At 44.4% G+C, this 22,304-nt stretch overlaps 1 protein-coding gene across 1 annotated transcript in view; it reads left to right on the forward strand.

Annotated features, from left to right (window-relative positions):
• ARHGAP28 (Rho GTPase activating protein 28) overlaps positions 1–22,304 on the forward strand; it is a 97,127-nt gene that overhangs the window by 49,870 nt on the left and 24,953 nt on the right. Inside the window, exons 2-5 of the mRNA XM_009909929.2 lie at positions 2,373–2,575; positions 10,412–10,629; positions 16,966–17,053; positions 18,868–19,025. Coding sequence (XP_009908231.2) covers positions 2,373–2,575; positions 10,412–10,629; positions 16,966–17,053; positions 18,868–19,025 — 667 coding nt within the window. The remainder of the gene's footprint in view (positions 1–2,372; positions 2,576–10,411; positions 10,630–16,965; positions 17,054–18,867; positions 19,026–22,304) is intronic.

Raw genomic sequence — 22,304 nt, forward strand, 5'->3', positions numbered from 1 at the left:
GCTGAGAGGGAATCTTCTCAATGTTCAGCAAGAGGAAAAAAGTTGGGAGTAAGAGGATGGGGCCAGAAACATTTCAGTAGTGGCCAGAAACAGGACAAGGGGCAACAGGCACAAAATGGAAGCCAGGAGGTTCCATCTGAACATGAGGAGAAACTTCTTGGCTGAGAGGATACTGGAGCCCTGGAGCAGGATGCCCAGGAGGGTCATGGAATCTCCTTTTGTGAAGACATTTTCTTCCCTCAAGTAACAAGTGATAGGATGAGAGGACATGGCCTCAAGTTGGACCAGGGACTATTTAGGTTGAACATTAGGAACAACAATTTCTCCAAAATGGTTGTCAAACCCCAGGACAGGCTGCCCAGGGCAGTGGTGGAGACCCATCCCTGAAGGAGTTTCAAAGCCATGTAAATGTGGTACTGAGACACACGGTTTATTGGTGGCTTGGCAGTGTTGGGTTAATGGTTGGCCTTGATGATCTCAAAAGGTCTCTTCCAGCCAAAATGACTCTATGACTCTAACCAAGAAGGAATCCAGGTGAAGTAAGGCAACCCTTTGATGATAAGGGAGAGTGCAGCAGTGCAAGAAGCAGCACATTCAGTTGTCTTAATTAAATGGGATAATGTTTATACATCCACTATGAAAATGTTGACAAGGAGGGAAATACTGAAAAGGAAATATCTTTTTTTTTGGGGGGGTGGGGGAGTGTGGAGTAGAAATGTGGTTTTTAAACAAAGGCCTGTTGGCAGGAGGATGCCATAAAGAAAAGGAAGAGAAAGGGAAATTACTTTTGAATTCATTCAGATAACTGATGGCCAGCTGTCTCCAGCTGCAAGAGTCTGCAGTGGGAAAAGACATGAACAAAAGAGGAAGGAACTAACTTCTTTGTTTTGATTCTATCAGTGTATTTAAACCTAACTTGAAATTTGATTTTTAGTGAATCGTCACATTTTTCCTTAAATCTATGACCAAAACACTCTGTTCAGCCATAAAACATGGCTTGTATTAGGAAGAGTGTGGTCAGAAGGAGTAGGGAAGCAACTGTCTCCCTGCACTCAGCACTGGTGAGGCTGTATCTTGAATGCTGGGTTCAGTCTGGGGGCCCTCACTCCAAGAAGGACTGGAGTTAGTCCAAAGAAGGGCAATGAAGCTGGTGAAGGGTCTACAGAACAAATGTGAGGAGTAACTGAGGGAACTTGAGGTTGTTTAGTGTGGAGAAGAGGATGCTGGAAGGAGACCTCATTGCTCTCTACAGCTGCCTGGAAGGAGGTCATAGTGAGGAGGTAGTTGGTCTCTTCTCCCTAGTATCAGGTGACAGAGCAAGATAAAATGGCCTGAAGTTTTGCCAAGGAAGGTTTAGGTTGGATATTAAGAAAGATTTCTTTCCTGAAAGAGTGGTCAGGCACTGAGACAGGCTGACCAGGGCAGTGATGGAGTCACCATCCCTGGAGGTTGTCAAGAAACCTGTGGACATGGCACTTTGAGACATGGTTTAATGACCCTGGTTGTTGGCCTCAGTGATCTTAGAAGTCTTTTCCATGATTCCATGATATTGTTTAATTTCAAAGAAATTTTATTAAGATTTCTTTTATTTTAATGCAATGTAAGAAAAAAAAATCATGAATTATTTTAAAGGGTTTTCCAAGAACAGGCAATTATTTTTCTGAATTAAACCATTTGAAGTTTTGAATTGTTTTCTGGATCCAAGAAGGGTTTGTAAAGTATTTCAAGGTTCTGGAACAATTCTGATTATTTTTCCCCAGGGCAGTTTGCACTGAAGTGTTTCAGCCAGTAAGCACAACTGGAAGGGAACTGAGGCTCAAAGAAGTTAAAATACCTCTCAGTGTCTCATTAGATAGATAGCAGAGTTAGAAGTAGAAATTGCATCTTCTGAGTCCCTCCCTAGGATGAAAAGCACTAAAAGATGGTAAAGAGATAAATTGTTACTTGCAAAACAAATTTCCAGCTTTAAATGTTATAAGCAACAGAGATCACAGCATCATAGAATCATAGAAATATTTGGGGTGGAAGGGACATTTTAAGATCATCTAGTCCAACTCTCCTTCTCTGGAGACTTTTAAAACCTGTTGGCACATGTTTCTGTGCAAACTGTTCTAGGTGACAGGCCAGATGGTCTGTGGAGGTCCCTTCCAAGCCCCACCATTCTGTGAGTCTGTGTGATTCTGTGAATACCACTGCAAGATCATGAAGACCACCATAACTATGCACACTGTCTTCAACATCTTAGTCCCTGCAGCGTCTTGTTCCCTGGCCCATGGCACAGTCACACACGTGAAGCCCTCTTTGTGTGCTCTGGCAGCATGGTCCAAGTTAGCTTGAGAGATATTTTAGTTTTCATCAATATCTCTTTTCAGGAAGTCTGTGTCTCGGTGTCGAAGAATTAACAGGATGCTTTCCAACGAGTCAACATCTCCTCCTTCATTCAGTCGCTCCAACTCACAAGCCTCCATGGACAGCACCTCCATGGAAGACTTCTGGTGTGAAGTGGAGAGCATCAAGGAGAGCAGTGAAGATGCATCTGAAGAAGCAACACTATTGGAGTTCAAACCTGCTGATGGTAAGCACACAAATGCTACTTTGTCCACACACCTTGATTTTGTTTCAGCTCTTTAACCGTGTCCTGATCTTGCTTCCTCTTTTTACCCAGTATGCAAAAATACTAGGCTTGGCCTTAGGATCTTTATAGCTCCATTTCTGAACATCACAGTCAAAGTATGAGAGGTCACTAGAAAGAATAATTCGGTTTGTTTTGTTCACTGGGGCTGTTAACTGGCTTCTGAAGGAAGTTTTCTTGCATTGGTTTGACTTGTGCTTCAGGAGGACAGATATGGTGTCATTCAGGGGGAAAACAAAGAAAAGAAAAAAACAAGAGGTGCTAGATGAAAACTTCATCTCCAGCATAAAAGAAACTAAACCAAAACATATAAAAGGACCCCTAATCTGCTGGAAAGCAGCTCTGTGGATAAACACCTGAAAGTGCTGGTGGGCAACAAGTGCGCCATGAGCCAGCAATGTGTCCTTGTGGCTAAGAATGCAAATGGTCTCCTGGGGTACATCAAGAACGATGGCAAGCATGTTGAGGGAGGCACTCCTCCCCCCCTATTCTGCCCTAGTGAGGCCACATCTGGAGTACTGGGTCCAGTTCTGGGCTCCTCAGTTCCAGAGATACAGGGAACTACTAGAGTCCAGCAAAGGCCCCAAAGATGCTGAAGGGGAGTGGAGCATCTCTATGAGGAGGAAAGGCTGAGAGACTGGGAGTTGTTTAGTCTGGAGAAGAGCAGAGTGAGAAGGGATTTTCTCAATGCTGATCAATATCTGGAGGGTGGGGGTCAGGAGGATGGGGCCAGTCTCTTTTCAGTGGTACCCAGTGACAGAACAGGTAACGGGCACAAATTTGAACATAGGAAGTTCAGTCTAAATATAAGGAGGAACTTCTTTACTTTGAGGTTGATAGAGCCCTAGAGCAGGCTGGCCACAGAGGTTGTGGAATCTCCACCTCTGGAGTCATTCAAAACCAAAATGGACGCCACCCCTGTGCAGCCAGCTCTGGGTGAATCTGCTGTGGCAGGGAGGTTGGACTAGATGATCTGCAGAGGTCCCTCCCAACCTCTACCATTCTGTGTTTTTGTGACCAAAAAATTCATTTAGAATATTGGAATCTTCCATTTTCTGGCTTTTGGTAGGATGTTACAGATGAGTTATGTAAGTCTTGAAGCCCTTAGGACAAGATCATTTGGTGCTATCAGAAATTTCTCTGAGATTGCCCAGTTTAGGTATAACTCAATGAGACATTAGAGATAAATCTTAATATATGAAAGCCTGCATCATCTAGGTTCCTCACTTGTCAAGATTCATTCATTGCTTACACAAATGGTGCTGAAGGTATTAATACCAGAGAGCTGGTGGAGTCACCATCACTGGAGGTGTTTAAAAAGAGACTGGGTGAGGCATTTAGTACCATGGTTTAGTTGATTAGATGGTGTTGGGTGATAGGTTGGACTTACTGATCCCAAGGGTCTTTTCCAACCTGGTTAATTCTGTATTCTCTCTCATTCTGTTAACATTGCCCTCTCTCTTTTTCATAATGCAGTTGGAAAAACACCAACATGTTGCAATGCAGCTTCGTGTTAGAAGCTTTGATAACATCTAGAACATTGCTTCTCATTCTCCCCCCAGCTATGACCCCACTTACATTGTGCAACACAGCATACCAGGTGTTACTATAGGATGACACCAAATTTCTTTTGAGGTCATGACCCACTGATAACAGCTGTAACCCTTCTGTGGATCATGGCCACTGGTCTGGTAACTGCTGATCTTAAGATAGATTTTGAAACAATGGTGTGTTCTTTCCATACAATTATTAACACGTGTGACTATGTGTTTTACTTACCTTGACGTGCAATGGGATGTCATTACATCTGCTACCAGGAAAAAGAGGGAAAAGTGGGGGAAAAACCAACTTTATTAAGCAATCAATCATCATGAGTGTCCCACATAGACATATCTAGCTCAAACCATCTCCATGAGGAACACCTCCCACTCAGTAAGTCCTGGTAGGTCTCTCCTGGAAGCAAAAAGAGAAGACGTCCATTCACCAGATGTTGTGGTCTGCTACGATGGTTATAGTCTGGCTGCTTAAGTCCAAGCTGCACTTCTCTGTGCTGGCCTGTGGTCTCAAATAAGAGTAGGTTGAGGTGTAAAATGGAAACTTTAGGGTTACTTTTATGGGAAGACAGAAAATCAATCAGCCCTAATCAGTCTGACCTTCACAGGCTCACAGAATCAAAGGATGGTGGGGTTTCCTTAATGCAGCCCAAGCTGTCTTTCTTGGCCACAAAAGCACATTGTTGGCTCACAGTGAAGTCATCCACCAGCACCCCCAAGTTGTTCTCCACAAAGCTGCTTTCCAGCAGGTCATCCTCTAACCTGTACTATTGCAGGGGGTGGTTCCTCCCCAGGTGGAGGGAACCTTATTGGGAAAATTCCTGCCTGATCATAGAATCCTAGAATACACTGGCTTGGAATGGAACTCTAGAGGTCATCTATTCCACACACCCCACCCACCCATGCACACATTCCTCCCAGCCCCTGCAGTAAGCAGGGACATCCACAACTAGATCAGGCTGCTCAGGGCCTCATCAAGGTTGACCTTGAATGTCTCCAGGGATAGAGCCTCCACCACATCCCTGGGCAACCTGTTCCAGTGTTCCACCACCCTCACAGTAAAAAAGTTCTTCCTGATGTCCAGCCCTTTGTCCTAGTGCTCTTCAGCTTGGAGACCCCAGAAACAGAATCACAGAATTGTTTCAGCTGGAAAAATCCTCTAAGATCATCAAGTCCAACCATCAGCCCAAGACCGCCATGGCCATTTAACTATGTCCTGAAGTGCCATGTCCACATGTTTCTGGAACACTTCCAGGGATGAGACTCCACCACCTCCCTGGGCAGCCGGTTCTGATGAGGTGTGAACCTCTTGATGTCTCCTATAGACAAGTGTCAACATGAACTGGGTGTCCCTGACTTGTCCAGATGGTCAGAATAACGTCAGATATATGTGAGTTATTAAGATGGTTAGGTTAGTAAAACAAAGCAACACAGGATCCCATTTTCCATGTTCCCAGAAACTTTTGCATCTATTTGCTCACCACTGAGCTCAATCTTCACCACAGTGAACAATCTACAGCAGTCCCATGTTACCCTTTGTCTGATTACACCTCATTACCTAGAACTGGTTTTTTCCCCCTCTGCCCTGAATGAAAAATGAGAGTGGAAGGTACAATGTAACACATCTCCACACTTGATTTACCTTCATACTGTTGTTTTAAACACATATCTCTTGCACACACCCCAACACAGCCAGGCAGTGCTTGTCCTAGTTATTAACTTCAGGAGTATACTCAGTCTGGGATTATAAATCTTGGCAGGAAAAGTGAGTTCTATTAAACCTCTAATAGGATAATACTCCTTGCTGAAGATCAAAACACTGAAAATCAATGTGTAACTCCTCAGGGTTAAATAGATATAAATATTCATCATCTTTTTGAGGTGTTTTTGAGAGGAAGGGCTGCAGAATAACAGCCAGGTATCACTGGTAGTGTCAAAACCACAATCCCAGAATCCCAACATGGTGAGGGTTAGAAGAGACCTCTGGAGATCATCTAATCCAAACCCGCTGCTATGGTAGGGTCAGCCACATCATGTTGCCCAGCATTGCAATGTCCAAGTGGGTTTGGAATCTCTCTGGAGAAAGAGACTCTACAACTTTCATGGGCAGCCTGCTCAAGGGCTCCAGAACCCTCACAACAAAAAATTTTCTCCTCATGTTCAGTTCAAACCTCCTGGGTTCCAGTTTGAGCCAGTTGCCCCTTATGCTATCACTGAGCACTACTGAAAATCATCTGGCCCCATCCTCTTGACCTCCACCCTTTAGCTGTTGCTGAGCATTGTGGATGATCTTCTCCAAGCTAAACAGCCCCAGGTCTCTCAAACTTCAGAGATGCTCTATTTGCCCCAGCATCTTTGTGGCCTCTGATGGACTCTCTTTAGTAGTTCCTTGTCTCTCTTGAGCTAAGGAACCCAAAAAATGGACAAAATACACCAGATGTGGGCTCACTTGGGCAGAACAGAGCAGGTCCCACTCAAAAAAACCCCCAGTGGTGATTTTTACCAGACTACACATGCAAGGACATCATAAAATTGCTATGGTTGGAAATGACCTCAAGATCATTGGATCCAACCATTATCTAACTCTAACAGGGCCACTGCTACATCATATCCTTGAGCACCATATGTAGATGGCCTTTAAAAATAAATAAATAAATCTGCAAACTTACTCTTTTGTTGTCAGCAACTATGGTCAGGAAAGCAGAGAAGGTCATAGGAAGTCTACCAGGGATGAAAATAGAGGCTGAGAAACTCATGGAGCATTTCAGATGGCATTGGTGTGCAGAACTGTGTTAAATCTTGATGTCAGAAGGCTGGGATGCTGTGAGTTATCTGAGGGTAGTAAAGGAACACTTCTTTCCTAGCAACCCCTATGAGAAAAAAGAGAATTACCAACTAGAAGGGACCTTGTTAGAAAGGAGAGTGAGGGTGGCAGAACCATTTGTTCATGGCTTACCTGAGGCTATAAAAAGTGTGGCTCCAGTCTTCAACACCTTCATCAATGACCTGGATAAAGGTACAGAGTGTATCTTCAGCAAGATACTGATGATACCAAATGGGGAGGAGTGGCTGACACCCCATCAGGCTGTGCTGACATTCAGTGAGACCTGGACAGGCTGGAGAGTTGGGCAGAGGAGTACCTCATGAAGTTCAACAAGGGCAAGTGTAGGGTCCTGCACCTGGAGAGGAATAACCCCCTGCACTAGTACAGGTGAAGGGTTGACCTGCTGGAAAGCTGCTCCAAGAGAAAGGACCCAAGAATCCTGGTGGACAGCAAGTTCACCAGGAGCCAACACCGTGCTTCTGTGGAAAAGGCCAATGATACTTTGTGGTGCATTAACAAAAGAGTGGCCAGCAGGCTGAGGAAAGTTCTTCCCCACTCTCCACTCTGTCCTTGTCAGGCCACATCTGTGCCCTGTTCTAGACTTACCAGTTCAAGAGAGAGAGGGAACTACTGGAGAGAGTCTAGTGGAGGTGACAAAGTTGCTGAGAGGACTGGGAGTATCTCTGTGAGGAGGAAAAGCTGAGATACCTGAGGCTGTTTAGTCTGGAGCAGAGTAGACTGAGAAGGGATCTTATAAAGGGTGAAGGTCAAGATGATGGGGTTGGGCTCTTTTCAGTGGTGGCAATGATAGGACAAGGAGTACAAACTGGAAGACAGGATCTTTCACTTGAACTTAAGGTAAACCTTCTTTACTTTTAAGTTGGTGGAGCAGTGGAGCAGGCTGCCCAGAGAGACTGTGGAGTCTCCTGTGGAGACTTTCAAAACCCACCTGGACATTGTGATCTTGGGCAACCTTATGTAAGTGTACCTGCGTTAGCAGTGGGGTTGGACTAGATGATCTCCAGAGGTTGCTTCCACCCCCACCATTCTGTGATTTTATGAAAGAGTCAGAGTGGAGATAACATGTTTTATGTGACACAGGGCTGGCACAACCTTGTCTACCAGAAAGCAGGAATTTTACATGCAGGCCTTTTTGGAGAGCTTTGTAAAGAGAGTGGGCAACTGACAATGAAGTCAGTGATGGAATATGTGAGATGTTTTCATAGAATCATAGATTTGTTAGGGTTGGAATGGACCTCAAGGATCATCTAGTTCCAACCCCCTTGCCATGGGCAGGGACACCTCACACTACATCAGGTTGCTCAGAGCCACATCCAGCCCAGCCTTAATAAACCTCCAGGAATGGGACTTCCACCACCTCCCTGGGCAACCTGTTCCAGTGTCTCACCACCCTCTTGGGGAAGAACTTCTTCCTAACATCCAATCTGAATCTACCCACTTTTAGTTTTGTTCCATTCTCCCTAATCCTATCACTACCTGACACCCTAAAAAGTCCCTCACCAGCTTTCTTGTAGCTCCCTTCAGATAATGGAAGGCCATGATGAGGTCTCTTCAGAGCCTTCTCTTCTCCAGACTGAGCAGCCCCAACTCTCTCAGTCTGTCCTCTCCTAGGAGAGGTGCTCCAGCCCTCTGATCATTCTTGTGGCCCTTCTCTGGACATGTTCTAACACATCCATATCCTTCTTGTAACAGGGGCTCCAGAACTGGATGTAGTACTCCAAGTGGGGTCTCACTAGAATCACTTCCCTTGACCTGCTGCCTACCCTTCTCTCACCCCTATGGCCCAATCCTGTATTTTTCTCTTTGTGTATGTGTGTGTGTGTGTGTGTGTGTGTGTGTGTATCTAACTGGCGAAGTGCAGCAAACGGATATCAATCAACCTGTCTGCATTCCAGTGTCAAGAAGAGGCAATAAAGGGAGAGTGGAAATACCAACCTGCCATTAAAACCAGTGCTGGGACCAGAACAATAAGAGCATTGACTGGTTGTTTCACAGCAGATGAATCCATTTCCTGCTTGACATGTTTATCTGTAATACCCCTTCTTCAGTCAAAACTGGAATGCAACCAGTATCTGGTCTCAAGCAGCACACTGCTGAGCTAGGAATGCTAACAGAACTAGAATGAAGAACCTGTAAATGATGAATCTCAAAATAAGGAACCTCAAAATCTGCTATGTAAAGAGAGATTTTAAAAGACTATGACTTTAAAAAACAGATCAAAAAACAGCAATGGCATCAAAATTTAAAGTTATTAAATGATTTAGAGAAGGTAGATTGGGAGCTTTTCCCCATCCTCTAATGACAGGGAATATTCAGAATGAGAGAAAATTACCTTAAGTTGCACCAGAGGAGGTTTAGGTTGGCTATTAGGAAAAAACTCTTTCCTGGAAGAGTGGTCAGACATTGGAACAGGCTGCCCAGGGAGGTGGTGGAGTCACCCTCCCTGGAGGTGTTCCAGAGGTGTGTGGACATGACTCTTCAGGACATGGTTTAGTGGGCACAGTGGTGTTGGGTTGACTGTTGGCCTCGATGATGGTAGAGGTGTTTTCCAATCTTAATGGTTCTATGATTTAATGTTACAGGTAGTAAACTAAAAATTGGATTTGATGCCAAGGTTCTCAGGGGGGCTGCAGGTGATACTCTCTGGGAAGATCCAGGAATCTTCCTTCATGTTTGATAGAGCCAAGAAAGAAAATGATTTTTCACACAGCGGATAACCTCACTATGGAGTCGGTTGTGGTGTTGAACCAGTTGAGAAACATGTACTGAGTAGAATTCAAGCAGATATTAGTCACTAATCAAGGTATCAAGAAATGCTGGGGTGTGAAGTCCTAGCCAGTCCTTAATTATTACAAATCAGGATCATAGAATCACATAGTCACAGAATTGTTTTGGTTGGAAGAGGTCTTTAAGATCAAGCCCAACCATTAACCCAGCACTGCCAGGTCACCACTAAACCATGTCCCTCAGCACCGCACCTACATGGATTTTCAATCCTTCCAGGGATGGAAACTCCACCACTGCCCTAGACAGACTGTTCCAAGCCTTGACAACCCTTCTTGGGAAGAAATTGTTCCTAATGTCCAACTTAAACCTGTCTTGACATAACTTGAAGCCATTGAACTTGAACCATGCAAGGTTCAACCCATTGATCCATGCAAGGATGGCTGTTTCCACCTCTTCCTCCCTGACCTGATCCTTGCTCTTTAGTGAGCAGCTCTGGATCTAAATCATTGTGTTTTAAATAGGCTATTGGTCTATGAGAAAGAGTGGGAACAGAATCTTCTCAAAGTAAGGCAATGGTCTATCATGCCACCTCCACTCCCCCAGCCCCCTCTTCCAACCTCGCCAGGCCTGCTAACACATTCTCTTCCTTTGCAGAAGGAGAGCTGGAGGCAGAATGGCTGCAAGACGTTGGTCTGTCTACGTTGATCTCAGGAGCTGAGGAGGAGGATGGCCAGGCCCTGCTGTCCACTCTGACCCGAACTCAAGCTGCTGCCGTACAGAAGAGGTACAACACCTACACTCAGACCTTGAGGAAGAAGAACAAGCACACAGTCCGGGATGTGCGAGACATCTTTGGCCCCAGTGACTCTTCTGTAAGTAGCTAAGGCTTTTATGCTTCATTTTGATGGATTCTGCAGGTAGCTCATCAAAGCTCCTACCAGACAGAAGTCTTTTCTGCTGACAATGTACAGACAGCCAACAGCAGTTCCTGAGCTAAGTCCAGACCTTTAATGATGCATTACATGTTGAGAGGAAGAGAGGAAGCTGAATAAAATAGATCATGGAGTCATGAAATTATAGAATCATGGAATCATAGCATTGTTTAGGTTGGAAGGAACTTTTAAAGGATGACCAACTCCCCTGTATTGAGCAGGGACATGTGGTGCTTGAGGACACGGTTTAGCGGTAATGAAACCACTAAGCAGTAGTCATGGGTTTGTGAGCTCTAGGCAAGCAGTTGGACTCGATGATCTCAAAGGTCTCTTCCAACCTTGACAGCTCTGTGATTCTATGATCTTCAACTACAGCAGGTTGCTCAGAGCCCCAGACAACCTGACCCAGAATGGTTCCAGGGATGGGGCATCTACCACCTCTCAGGGCAACCTGGGCCTGGGTCTCACCACCCTCATTGTAGTAACTTTCTTCTATCTATCCAGTCTAAATCTCTTCCCTTTTAGTTTAAATCCTGTCACAACAGGTCCTGCTAAAAAAAATTGCCCCCAGCATTCTTATAGGCCCCCTTTAAGTACTGAAGAGCCACAAGAAGGTCTCCCTGGAGGCTTTTCCACACTGAACAACCTTAAGATAGGTGCAGTTTTGCAACTAACCTGTAATGTGATTTTGTACCCATTGCCAGCCCTCCTCCTGCAATCTCCTATCAGGACAAACATTTACTCCTTCATTTTATTTATTTATTTATTTATTTATTTATCCATTTGGAAACTGGTGAATTCCTCTTGGCAGCTCTTCAAACGTTTTTACTGGCTTCTGGGGACATTTGCTATTTACTCAGCAGCCTCAATGGTGAAGTAAAACTTCTCTAGTGAAGCAAATGGGGCAATTAAACAGTTGCCAGCACAATTGCAGCTGGTGCACTGGTGGTTATTTTGCAGTTCCATGGCGAATGAAAACCTATTAACTGTTCATTTGCTTCATGGCTTCAGAAATGAATCACAGAATCCAAACATGGTGAGGGTTAGAAGGGCCCTCTGGAAATCATTCAGTCCAACCCCCTTGCTAAAGCAGGATCACCCACAGCAGGTTGAACAGGATCAAAATGGCCAGGTAGTTTGGAACCTCTCCAGAGAAGAAGAATCCACAACCATTCTGGGCAGCCTGCTCCAGGGCTCCAGCACCCACACAGCAAGCAAGTTTCTCCTTAAAGTGAAGTGAGACCCCCTGGATTCCAGTTTGTGCCTATTGCCACTTGTTCCGTCACTGCGCACCACTGAAGCAAATCTTGCCCTGTCCTCATGACCTCTACCCTTTAGCTATTGATAAGCATTGAGAAGATCCTCTCACATTCTACTCTTCTCCAGGCTAAACAGCACCAGATGACTCAGGATTTCCTCCTCACAGAGATGCTCCAGACCCCTCAGAATCTTTTCAGTGGTTCCCTGTCTCTCTAAATGAGCATTACCTCTGGTGGTTTCATCCACTTCTCCTAGAGGATAGCTCTAAACTAACCAATTCCTGACTCAACACATTCTGGTTTTGGCTAATGCAGTCAACTGTGTGAGTTCAGTGTATTCTTCACAGGATCACAGAATTGTCAGGGTTGGAAGGGACTTCAAGTATCACCTAGTTCAAGCCCCTCTGCCATGGGCAGGGACACCTTACACTACATCAGGTTGCTCAGAGCCACATCCAGCCCAGCCTTAATAACCTCCAGGCATGAGGCTTCCATCACCTCCCTGGGCAACCTGTGCCAGTGTCTCACCACCCTCTTGGTGAAGAACTTTTACCTAACATCCAATCTGAATCTACCCACTCCATTCTCCCCAGTCCTATCACTACCTGACACCCTAAAAAGTCCCTCCCCAGCTTTCCTGTAGGCCCCCTTCAGATCATGGAAGACCACGATAAGGTCTCCTTGGAACCTTCTTTTTTTAACCCAGATTTAAGTATTGGGGTCTTTTTAACCTCTTGCTTGTGTCCCACAAATAGATCCAGATGATTTCTGTGGGTAGGCCTTCTTTCATGAGGAATCATTGCTCATGTTTGCACGAACCTTAAAAAACTGGTGGCACTTCTTGTTAGATGAGCTCACTTCTCCTGATTCCAAATACCTATAAACCTGAATGTTGAATATGTTTAAACAATATAATATACCTTAAACTTCCCAATAGATTTTTATCATCAGATTAATTGTTGTACCCATTCTTTTGCCTGGTCACATTATTGATCTGGTTTTAACCTTATTTTTCACCTCTTTTCAGGAACTTCAGAGACGTTGCCCTTCAAATCATTATTTTACCTCCCCTTAAATTCATATCACTTACTAGTTGTCCCTCATGAAAGCCCAAAGAAGTGATTAAGGCTTCTAACTCTCCTTCCCACAAAAATAGGTTGCTCTGCAGGGTGCTTACTTAAAGGTAAAACAAACACAGCTGCAGAGCACTCTACCTCCAATGGACTGCAGTCAGATTTTCTTTCTCCAGGCTCTCAAGGTTCTGAACACCCTTTTGGCGTTTCCACCTCTCTCTGCTGCTTCTTATCAGATTTAAAATCTTTGTCCTGATTATCAGGGATAAACACCCTGCTGGGGGGGGGGGGGAGGGAGGAGGAGTGTCTTGTGCAGGCCCTTATGCTCTACTGAGCAAGGAAGGACAAATCTTCTCTAAAGGCTGTTTGAAATAATGCAGAGGAGATTTTGCTTTCCCACCCTGCTTTTGAGCAGGGAAGGAAAGAAGTAAACATGTTGCAAATGGCAAACCAGCCTAAATTGCCTCCCATCACTCCATAATCCTCCTCATCAGGAGGATGGATTTACACCTTCTTCCCAGCAACCTAAGTGCAGAGGGAGCCAAGAGGGATGGGTCACAGGATGGATTACACTCTTCGGTGGCTAATGAGGAAAGAAAAGGTGATTAGCTCACTGGGGTCACTTGAGATGAGGTTTAGGTGACCACTGAAGAGGCATTAATAGCTGTCATCAGAGGGTGGGTAAGAGAGATTTGCCCTGGTTTCTTCTCTCTGTCCGGAAACATGGTAGATGGTAAATGTTTTGCTATTACTGCCTGCTGGCAAGTGTCTGTGTTCTGTGTCAATACATAGCAAAAGGATGCTTTTCCCTCCTCCTTCCTTGAGGTCCATCCCTTCAAGGGCAGGAGTGGACCCTCACCAGCCCAAATGTACTGAAAGAAAGGGAAAAGAAAGCATAGCTCCTTTTGTTGTTTGATGGTGGTTGGGGCTAATTATTCTGTAGCCCATGTGGGAAAGGTGCCATAATCCCTGGCAACAAAATGTAGTCCTGAGGTATCTTATTGCTCTGAGATGGATGTCTTGGTGGAGCAGCTGAGGTACTTCTGCTCTGCTTTAGACAGACCTACACACAGCAGTCATTCTACTGAGCTTGACATTCATAGTCATAGAATGAACTGGGTTGGAAGGGACCTCTAGAGGTCATAGAGTCAGAGAATTGTCAGGATTGGAAGTGACCTCAAAGATCATCTGGTTCCAACCCCCCTGCCATGGGCAGGGACACCTCACACTACATCAGGTTGCTCAGAGACACATCCAGCCTGGCCTTAAAAACTTCCAGGGCTGGGACTTCCACCACCTTCGTGGGCAACCTGTTCCAGTGTCTCACCACCCTCTTGGGGAAGAACTTCTTCTTAACATCCAATCTGAATCTACCCACTTCTAGTTTTGGTCCATTCCCTCTGGTCCTATCACTACCTGACATCTTAAAAAGTCCCTCCCCAGCTTTCCTGTAGCCCCCTTCAGATATTGGAAGGCCACAATAAGGTCTCTTCAGAGCCTTCTCTTCTCCAGACTCAACAGCCCCAACTCTCTTAGTCTGTCCTTATAGCAGAGGAGCTCCAGCCTTCTGATCCTCCTTGTGGCCCTTCTCTGGACACGTTCCAGCACGTCCAGATCCTTCCTGTAATAGGGGCTCCAGAACTGGACACAGTACTCGAGGTGGGGATGGTGATTCCACCACTTCCCTGGGCAGCCTGCTCCAATGCTTGACAATGTTTAATTTGGCCAAGTTACTGACACAGGTTTAATCATCCCCTTCACCACCATAATCCCACCTGAAATTTTAAAGTATTTTTTTAATGTCTTAAAACCTTTAAAGTAAAAATTATGGAATTTGATCATAAAAGCATTCTCCAGTTCTGGGGGGAAAAAAATAAAACAAACAAACAAACAAACAAAATCCTTACAGTCTCCTGGCAAAAGAAGTGCATGTGACTCAAACCCTGTTTGCTCTCAAGTTCACGAGCCATTGAGTGAACTCTCTGAGGAGAGATTTTATTCATGTCCCATTTGACTCTGTCACCCACATAGCTGAGAGGATAAGATTGAATAAAACAACTGCAACATTATTTCAGGCTCCCAACTGGAAGAGCAGCCTTGTCTCCCAAATATCTGGCATTTTTCAGCAGCCTGAATGCTGTTCCTGTGGATGCTCCTCAAGCGGGGAGGACAAAATTGCTGCCCTGAGGCATGGCTGCTTGTTGATAAACAGTCGATTTAGCAATTCAAAGAGCAATTTAAAGAGTAATTTAAAGAGCAATTTAAAGAGTGGCTATAGAGGGCTCAGGGGGCCCTCAGCTGAAGGTTTCACTGGAAAGTTGGAGCTGCTCCATCAGTTTGGGGTGGGGGGAGAGACTGCGGGGGGATGGGGGTGGGGGCGACTGTGGGGGTGTGTGCAGGGTGTGCGGTGAAGTTGCAGGTTTGGGAAAGGGGGTCTCCAAAGCCTCCCACCGGGATGCAAAGTACCACAGAAAAAAAGCAAGAGTGTTTTGGGACGTTGTGGTTATTTTCACTGAGTGCACTTCAGAGCAGTTTCTCCGTTAATGAGGTGGGGTTTTTTGTTTGTTTTTTTTACTCAAGAACATGTAGATAGCATCACGGAATGGTTTGGAATTCATCTAGTCCAACCCTCCCTGAAGTCAGCAGGAATATCTGAAACTAGAGCAGGTTGCTCAGAGCCCCAGACAACTTGACCTGGAGTATTTCCAGGGATGGGACTTCTAACCACCTCCCTGGGCAACCTGGGACAGTGTCTCACCATCTTCAGTGTTAAAAAATTCTTCCTTCTCTCTAGTCTGAATCTCCCTCTTTTAGTTTAAACCCATCACCCCTTGTTCTGTCAGAACAGCCTCTGCTCAAAAGTCTGTCCCCAGCTTTCTGATAGGACCCTTTTAAGAGCTGAAAGTCCACAAGATTTCCTTGGAGCCTTCTCTTCTCCAGGCTGAACAACCCCAATTTTCTCAGCGTGTCCTCACAGCAGAGGTGGGGGGTTCAGCTCTCACATAATTTAGCCACTTAGTCCAAACGCCCTACAGTCAGCAGGGATATCTGCAATTAGAGCAAGTTGCTTAGAGCCCCATTCAACCTGACTTGGAATGTTTCCAGGGATAGGGCATCTACCACCTCTCTGGGCAACCTGGGCCAGCATGTCACCAAACTCAGCATAAAAAAACCCCCACCTTTCTTAAATGAGCTGCTACTACCTCCTGTACTCATGAAAACTCCTAATTTGTCTTTACAAATCCCCAAACTGTAGGGAACAAGGGCAAAGCCACTGCCAGAGACATGGCAGTGCTTGAAACTACCCCCTTGCTTCCAAGCCCTTTCTCTTTTATGCCACACACACTTCCTCCATTTTCACACATTGCAGAATGGTTTCTGGAGCAGAAAGAAATCAATCTGACTGTAGGAAAAGTCTATTTTCCCCCTAAAACTGGATTTGCAGTTCACTGATAAAGTGTCAGCAGATAACCTACATCCAACCACTAATAATTTGCTGGTGCCCAAATCCCCAAAGGCAGCCAACAGCCTGATTCCTGAATGGGAATGTTTCTGAAAGGATGTTGATCATGTGTCTGAGAGTCCTGCAAAAATATTTGTGGATCAAAAGGGTTAAAATCACAGGAGGGACTGTAATCTGAGGAGGACCTTTTGCTTTGCACAGTGAAGTTCAGCAATTTACTTTGCTAATTTCACTTGTTACATAGGAGAGGACTCATTAGTTACAGCAATATGAGTGATCTCAACACAATCTATATCCTCACAGGCTGGGGAAGATGACTTCTCAGGTCAAGCCTGACTATGAAAAATTGACTTTGAGGTATCACAAGAGGGTGTTCAAACTTGTAAGCTGGGGGTGATAATGCTGTTCCTTGAACTGTAGCAGTTTCTCTTTATAGATGTTTACCTGCACTGCAGTCTGATTATTTTTCCTTGCCCATCAGCCGACATTTGAAACAGTTCCAGTGTCACCAGTTCCTTCTAATGGTATCCAGCTTCCTGGGCAGAAGCCAGTCTGGAAATCAGTTAGCTGTGAGTATGCCAACACATAACCAATATTCTCTTCCTTCTAGGAAAATGCTAGACAGAAAGATCCTTGTGTGGTTTGGAGATTAGTCCCCTCTTTCATGTTGCTTTTATTTCCTTATCATTGTTGCCAGTTTATGGTCATGCAGGACCCAAAGTTTCCCATTCAAGAGCATCAGTGTCTAAAAAGTTCTGGTGGCTGCAAGTTTGGGAATGTGAAAATGGATTCTGAACAATATGGAGCAGAATTTGCCCAAAATATATCAGAAATGTATTTTGCTCTTGCAAATCATGACAAGAAAGATGTAATTTTCCTTCTTCTCCAATACTGCAGAAACCATAGTATTAGAAATTAATATTTTTTGCTGGTTCTGCCCCATTATTCTGATCTACTAATGGTGTTATTTTGGACATCTCTGAAAGGCTTTGCCCTGACAGTGATTGGCTGAGCATCTGGGCAGCTGTCAGCAGCCTCCCAAGGGATTGTCCATCTTTAATTGGAAAGATTGGCCAGGGCTTAACTGATGGGATATTAATTCCCAAGTTTCCAGACTAGACCCTTAGATATTTACCTCTGGATATAGTCCCATTTATTTTCCTTGGTTGCAAAAGCTGCTGTGCTGATACCTCATCTCTGCAGGCAGCTGAGCAGATGGAGTACCAAACCAGACCATGGACAGCCTGTGGTCCCAAGTCCAAGAGTGAAAAGAGAGATGAAAAACATCCTAAACAGTTTGGCCATTAGATAACATCTAAGGCCACAGTTCAGAAGCCTTTTCATACCAGACATGGAAAAACAAAGGATGTTGCCAAAAACTGTTCAAGTCCTGTATCTGTAAAGGCAACAACTCAAAGCTCCTGGGCCCTGGACATGTTTGGAAGACATACAATGTTTTTAAGTCAACCCCATATTTCCATTAGTTTTGAATGCACTTGGGTGATGTTAGTCAACTCTTCTTCTTCTGCAGTCCTAGGGGCTGAAATTTCACTTTGTCTCCAATGAAAATTATGATTTTGTTCCAGTTGTGTCAGTGTGGGAAGGGAAAGCTTAAATTTGTCCCTGAGATGTGAGAGATCAGTCATGAAAGCTGGATCTCACGGGTGTTATCACACTGTGGACTCCATGACAATGGGGGGTGGGGGGGTGGGGGGGTTCTGAGCTTGATTGTATTGATTAAAAATATTTTCTTCTTGGCATCCACGAATTTCAGGAGGTGACTAGATTGTAGAGCAGGCCAGCAAGTCATTTTGCAGTGTCTACCAAAATATTCCCGTAGATTGAGTGCTTTTCAAACTGGAATATTGTACATTGTGTCCCGGTTTGGTGCTACACACCTAAACTAACAACTCTGAGAAACAAGTATGTGTCAGCAGATAAAAACACAGGCACCATGTCTTCTGATTTTCAAGAAGTCAACAGTGACCTGCAAAACTGTGCCAACAGCATTTTTCTGTCAGGAACTTTTTAATCACTCATCAGAGAAATGCCACCAGAGTTTGCTGGCCTGGGTAACAAGGATGGATTACAAAAAAACCTTGATGATCCCCTGATAAACAGGAAGCTCCAGCTTGCCTCATTTTTCCACAAAAAAGCAACAAGTTCAATAATCTAAACTGAAAGTTGAGGTTTTATTTTGGAGGGATGGTTTCCTCCAGACATAAGCAGGAACACACTGTGGTTTGCACTGAAATTCCTCTTTGAAACACTTCCTCTACAACTTTCTCAAGATTGTTGTCAGCTTGGTTCAGGGTTTGTTTTGATATCTGTGTTAAATGCAAGCACATGTCCAGCCCTCACATCTAATTTCCCTTGTTTTCAGCTAATAGCTGTCTAGACTGTGGACTAGATAAGGGCAGCCCATCCATAACAGAAGAGCTCTCCTATGAGGTCTCCTTCTCAGAATCCATTATGGTCCTTCCAAAACCTCAAGAATGGCCAAAAAACCAGAGGTTCAAAAAGGAAGACTCTGCTTTGCCTGTAAGTTTGTTCTCCAAGTGTTTCCTCAATTGTTTTTTTTAACAGATTTCCTGCTTTACATTTCCAGCACATTGGAATCTGCTAAGTTATGTTAGTTTCACAGAGACCACCCACTGTGTCTGCTTACCTCTGGTGGTCAACTCCCAGAGAGGCACCAAATCTGATCTGTATGTCCAAGCCTGTTTTTAACTTTGAATCATAGAATCACAGAATTGTTTTGGTTGGAAGAGACCTTGAAGATCATCAAGACCAGTCAACACTTCCAGGTCACCACTAAACCATGTTCCTCATCAACATGGCTTTTCAGTCCCCCCAGACTCCATCACTGCCATGAGCAGCCTGTTCCATGGCTTGACACCTAATGTCCAACCTAAACCCCTTCCAGTGCAACATGAGGCATTTCCTCTTGTCTAATCCATTGTTTCCTTGGGATAAGAGACAAACTCCTACCTCTCTCCAAATTCAGGAAGTTGTGGAGAGCAAGAAGTTCCTCTCAGCCTTCTTTTCTCCAGGCTGAACAACCCCAGTTCCTCAGCTGCTCCTCACAAGACTTGTTCTCCAGACCCTTCACCAGCTTCACTGCCCTTCTCTGGACCTGCTCTAGCACCTCAATGCCCTTCTAGGAGTAAGTGGCCCAGAAATGAACTCAGTATTGGAGATGGGACATCACCAGTGCTGAGTACAAGGGAACAATCAGAATTACAGAATTGCCAGGGTTGGAAGGGACCTCAAAGATTGTCTATTTCCAACTTCCCTGCCATGGGCAAGGACACCTCACACTAGATCAGGTTGCCCACAGCCCCATCCAGCCTGGCCTTAAAAATATCCAAGGATGAGGCTTCCACCATCTCCCTGGGCAACCTGTTCCAGTGTCTCACCACCCTCATGGTGAAGAATTTCTTCCTAACATCTAATCTAAATCTTCCCTCCTCTAGCTTGGATCCATTCTGCCTAGTCCTATCACTACCTGACATCTTAAAAAGACCTTTACCAGCTTTCTTGTAGGCCCCTTTTAAGAAAATGGAAAGCCACAATAAGGTCTCCATGGAGCCTTCTCTTCTTCAAGCTGAACAATCCCAACTCCCTCAGCCTGTCCTCAAAGGAGAGGTGCTCCAGCCCTCTAATCATCCTTGTGGCACCCATCACAGACACATGTATGTAACTTGGGCCAAAAATGCTGCATCAGCCACACATTTTTCAGGTAGACACAAAGAGGAGTTGATGCCACTAAGACTAGGAATAATTTTTATTCCTGGTCTGCTCTCCTATTTTATTTTCCAAGAATTATCTTCCTTTGTTAACACATGGATTTGAAATCTGTTCGCAGATGAAGGGAGGAAAGAAAACCTTAGTCCTGCAGCAGGGCTGATTGTCTCCAGTCAGTATTCAGGAGATGCTAAAGGCAATTTCATCATATCAGTCACCCAGACATACATACAGTGAGCAGTTGTGTCATCATCTGGAATTTTTTTCTGGAAGTCAAGAAGGTCAGGTTTCTATTTCCTCCAGCCCTCACAACTTCCAGTACTGAAAACTGGAGCATTAGGCTTGTGCTTCTGATACCAAACTTCTAGTGAAGGAAATAAAATAGTTGTTGTAAATTATTTGGATAATTTCCTGATTATTGTGATACCTTGTGGTCCTGAACTAATCAGAAGTTTTTACTATCTACACAGATAATTCTGAGAATTATCCATTTGTCCATCTCAGGCACCACCAAGGAGGAAGAACCTGAGATGTTGTTCAGTGTTCCTCACCTAAACTGCAGAGTTGAAAAGAAGGATAAGACAACAAGTAATTTATAACCAGAATGAATTCCCTGTTTGTTTGGGGTTCTTCTGTGGTGAGGATAATGTGATGTCCTGTGGTGAGCAAGAATATCTCTACATTCATCATGAGTTTGGCAAACCAAAGGTTCATCCTTGCTCCTTACAGCAGCAAACCTAAGACCCCAGCCCTCACTACAGTAAACACACACACAAATTGTTCTCTACAAAAGCTTGGACAACGTCCATCTGACAAAGAAGGAAAGCTGGTGACAAACATAGTAGAGAATATGGCACATTGAGTCTCATATACTTGTGCATGCACAATCGATTACTTTTAGAGAGGGCCAGCACTATGCTGGAGAGAAACTAATTTGCATGCAGGATATAATTTTGTGTGCTTGGAATAACACATGAGAAATCACAGAATCATATACACTGGTTTGGTGTGGAAGAGGCCTTTAAAGGGATGTTTTCAGTTAGATCAGGTTTCTCAGAGTCCCATCCAACCTGACCTGGAGTGGTTCCAGGGACGAGGCATCTACTACCTCTCATGGTATTTGTTTTACTTTTTTCCCCATAACACTTCAGATTGTAATGGGTCCCAGTAAAAACAAAACAAAACAAAACAAAATGAAACAAAACAAACCCCAAACCAAACCAAAATAAACAAAAGAAAACAAAAATCAAACCAAACCCACCCACCAACCAAAAAACCCACAAACAAACAAACAGAAATAAAAAAAACCCTACACACTTTTGTTCTGTTACACAGAGTTTCAAGTCACCTACACTCTGAGGGACTGTCCCTCCTTCTCCAAAGTGAGCCAACAGGGAAAAAGTGAGGTCTACACAACTTTGCTATGAAGGTTGGAACAGGCTGGCATAGAGGTCATGGAGTCTCCTTATCTGGAGAGATTCCAAGCCCACCTGGACATTGTGATCATGTGCAATCCTCTGTGGCTCACCCAGCTTTAGCAGTGGGGTTGGACTAGATGATCTCCAGAGATCCCTTTCAAGCCTCACCATGATGGGATTCTGTGATATGTCACAAAATAGCAAGCCCTCTGCATATCCCTGAAGAGCCAACTCAACACCACTGTCTGCAGAGGATTACATGCCATTGCCCCAACATGGCACCAGGATCTGTGTGACTTAGTGGAAGATACCTCAGAAACTAAGAGTCATTAAGTACTTCTAGGTAACTTCAGGACAGCACAGCCTCCTTCGGTGCTGCATTTTGTGACTCCATTGTTGGTAAGAAAAATCATTGGAAAATCATGACACAAGAAAGAAGAGGCTCAACCCCAAACCTTATATTGACACCACATCACATCGTCGTGACCCTGGGAGTCAACCAGCCACCATGGAAAACCTTTGTAGTTCTATTTTTCAAATTGGTTTAGGAGTATTTGTCATTTTTTTTGTTGACAAACATACTTTTTACTCAGAAAAATCTATGTATATAGTATTTTCTTTCTTTCTTTCCTTTCTTTCTTTCTTTCTTTCTTTC

Source organism: Dryobates pubescens, chromosome 9 (genome assembly GCF_014839835.1).
Source record: "Dryobates pubescens isolate bDryPub1 chromosome 9, bDryPub1.pri, whole genome shotgun sequence".
NCBI lineage: Eukaryota > Metazoa > Chordata > Aves > Piciformes > Picidae > Dryobates > Dryobates pubescens.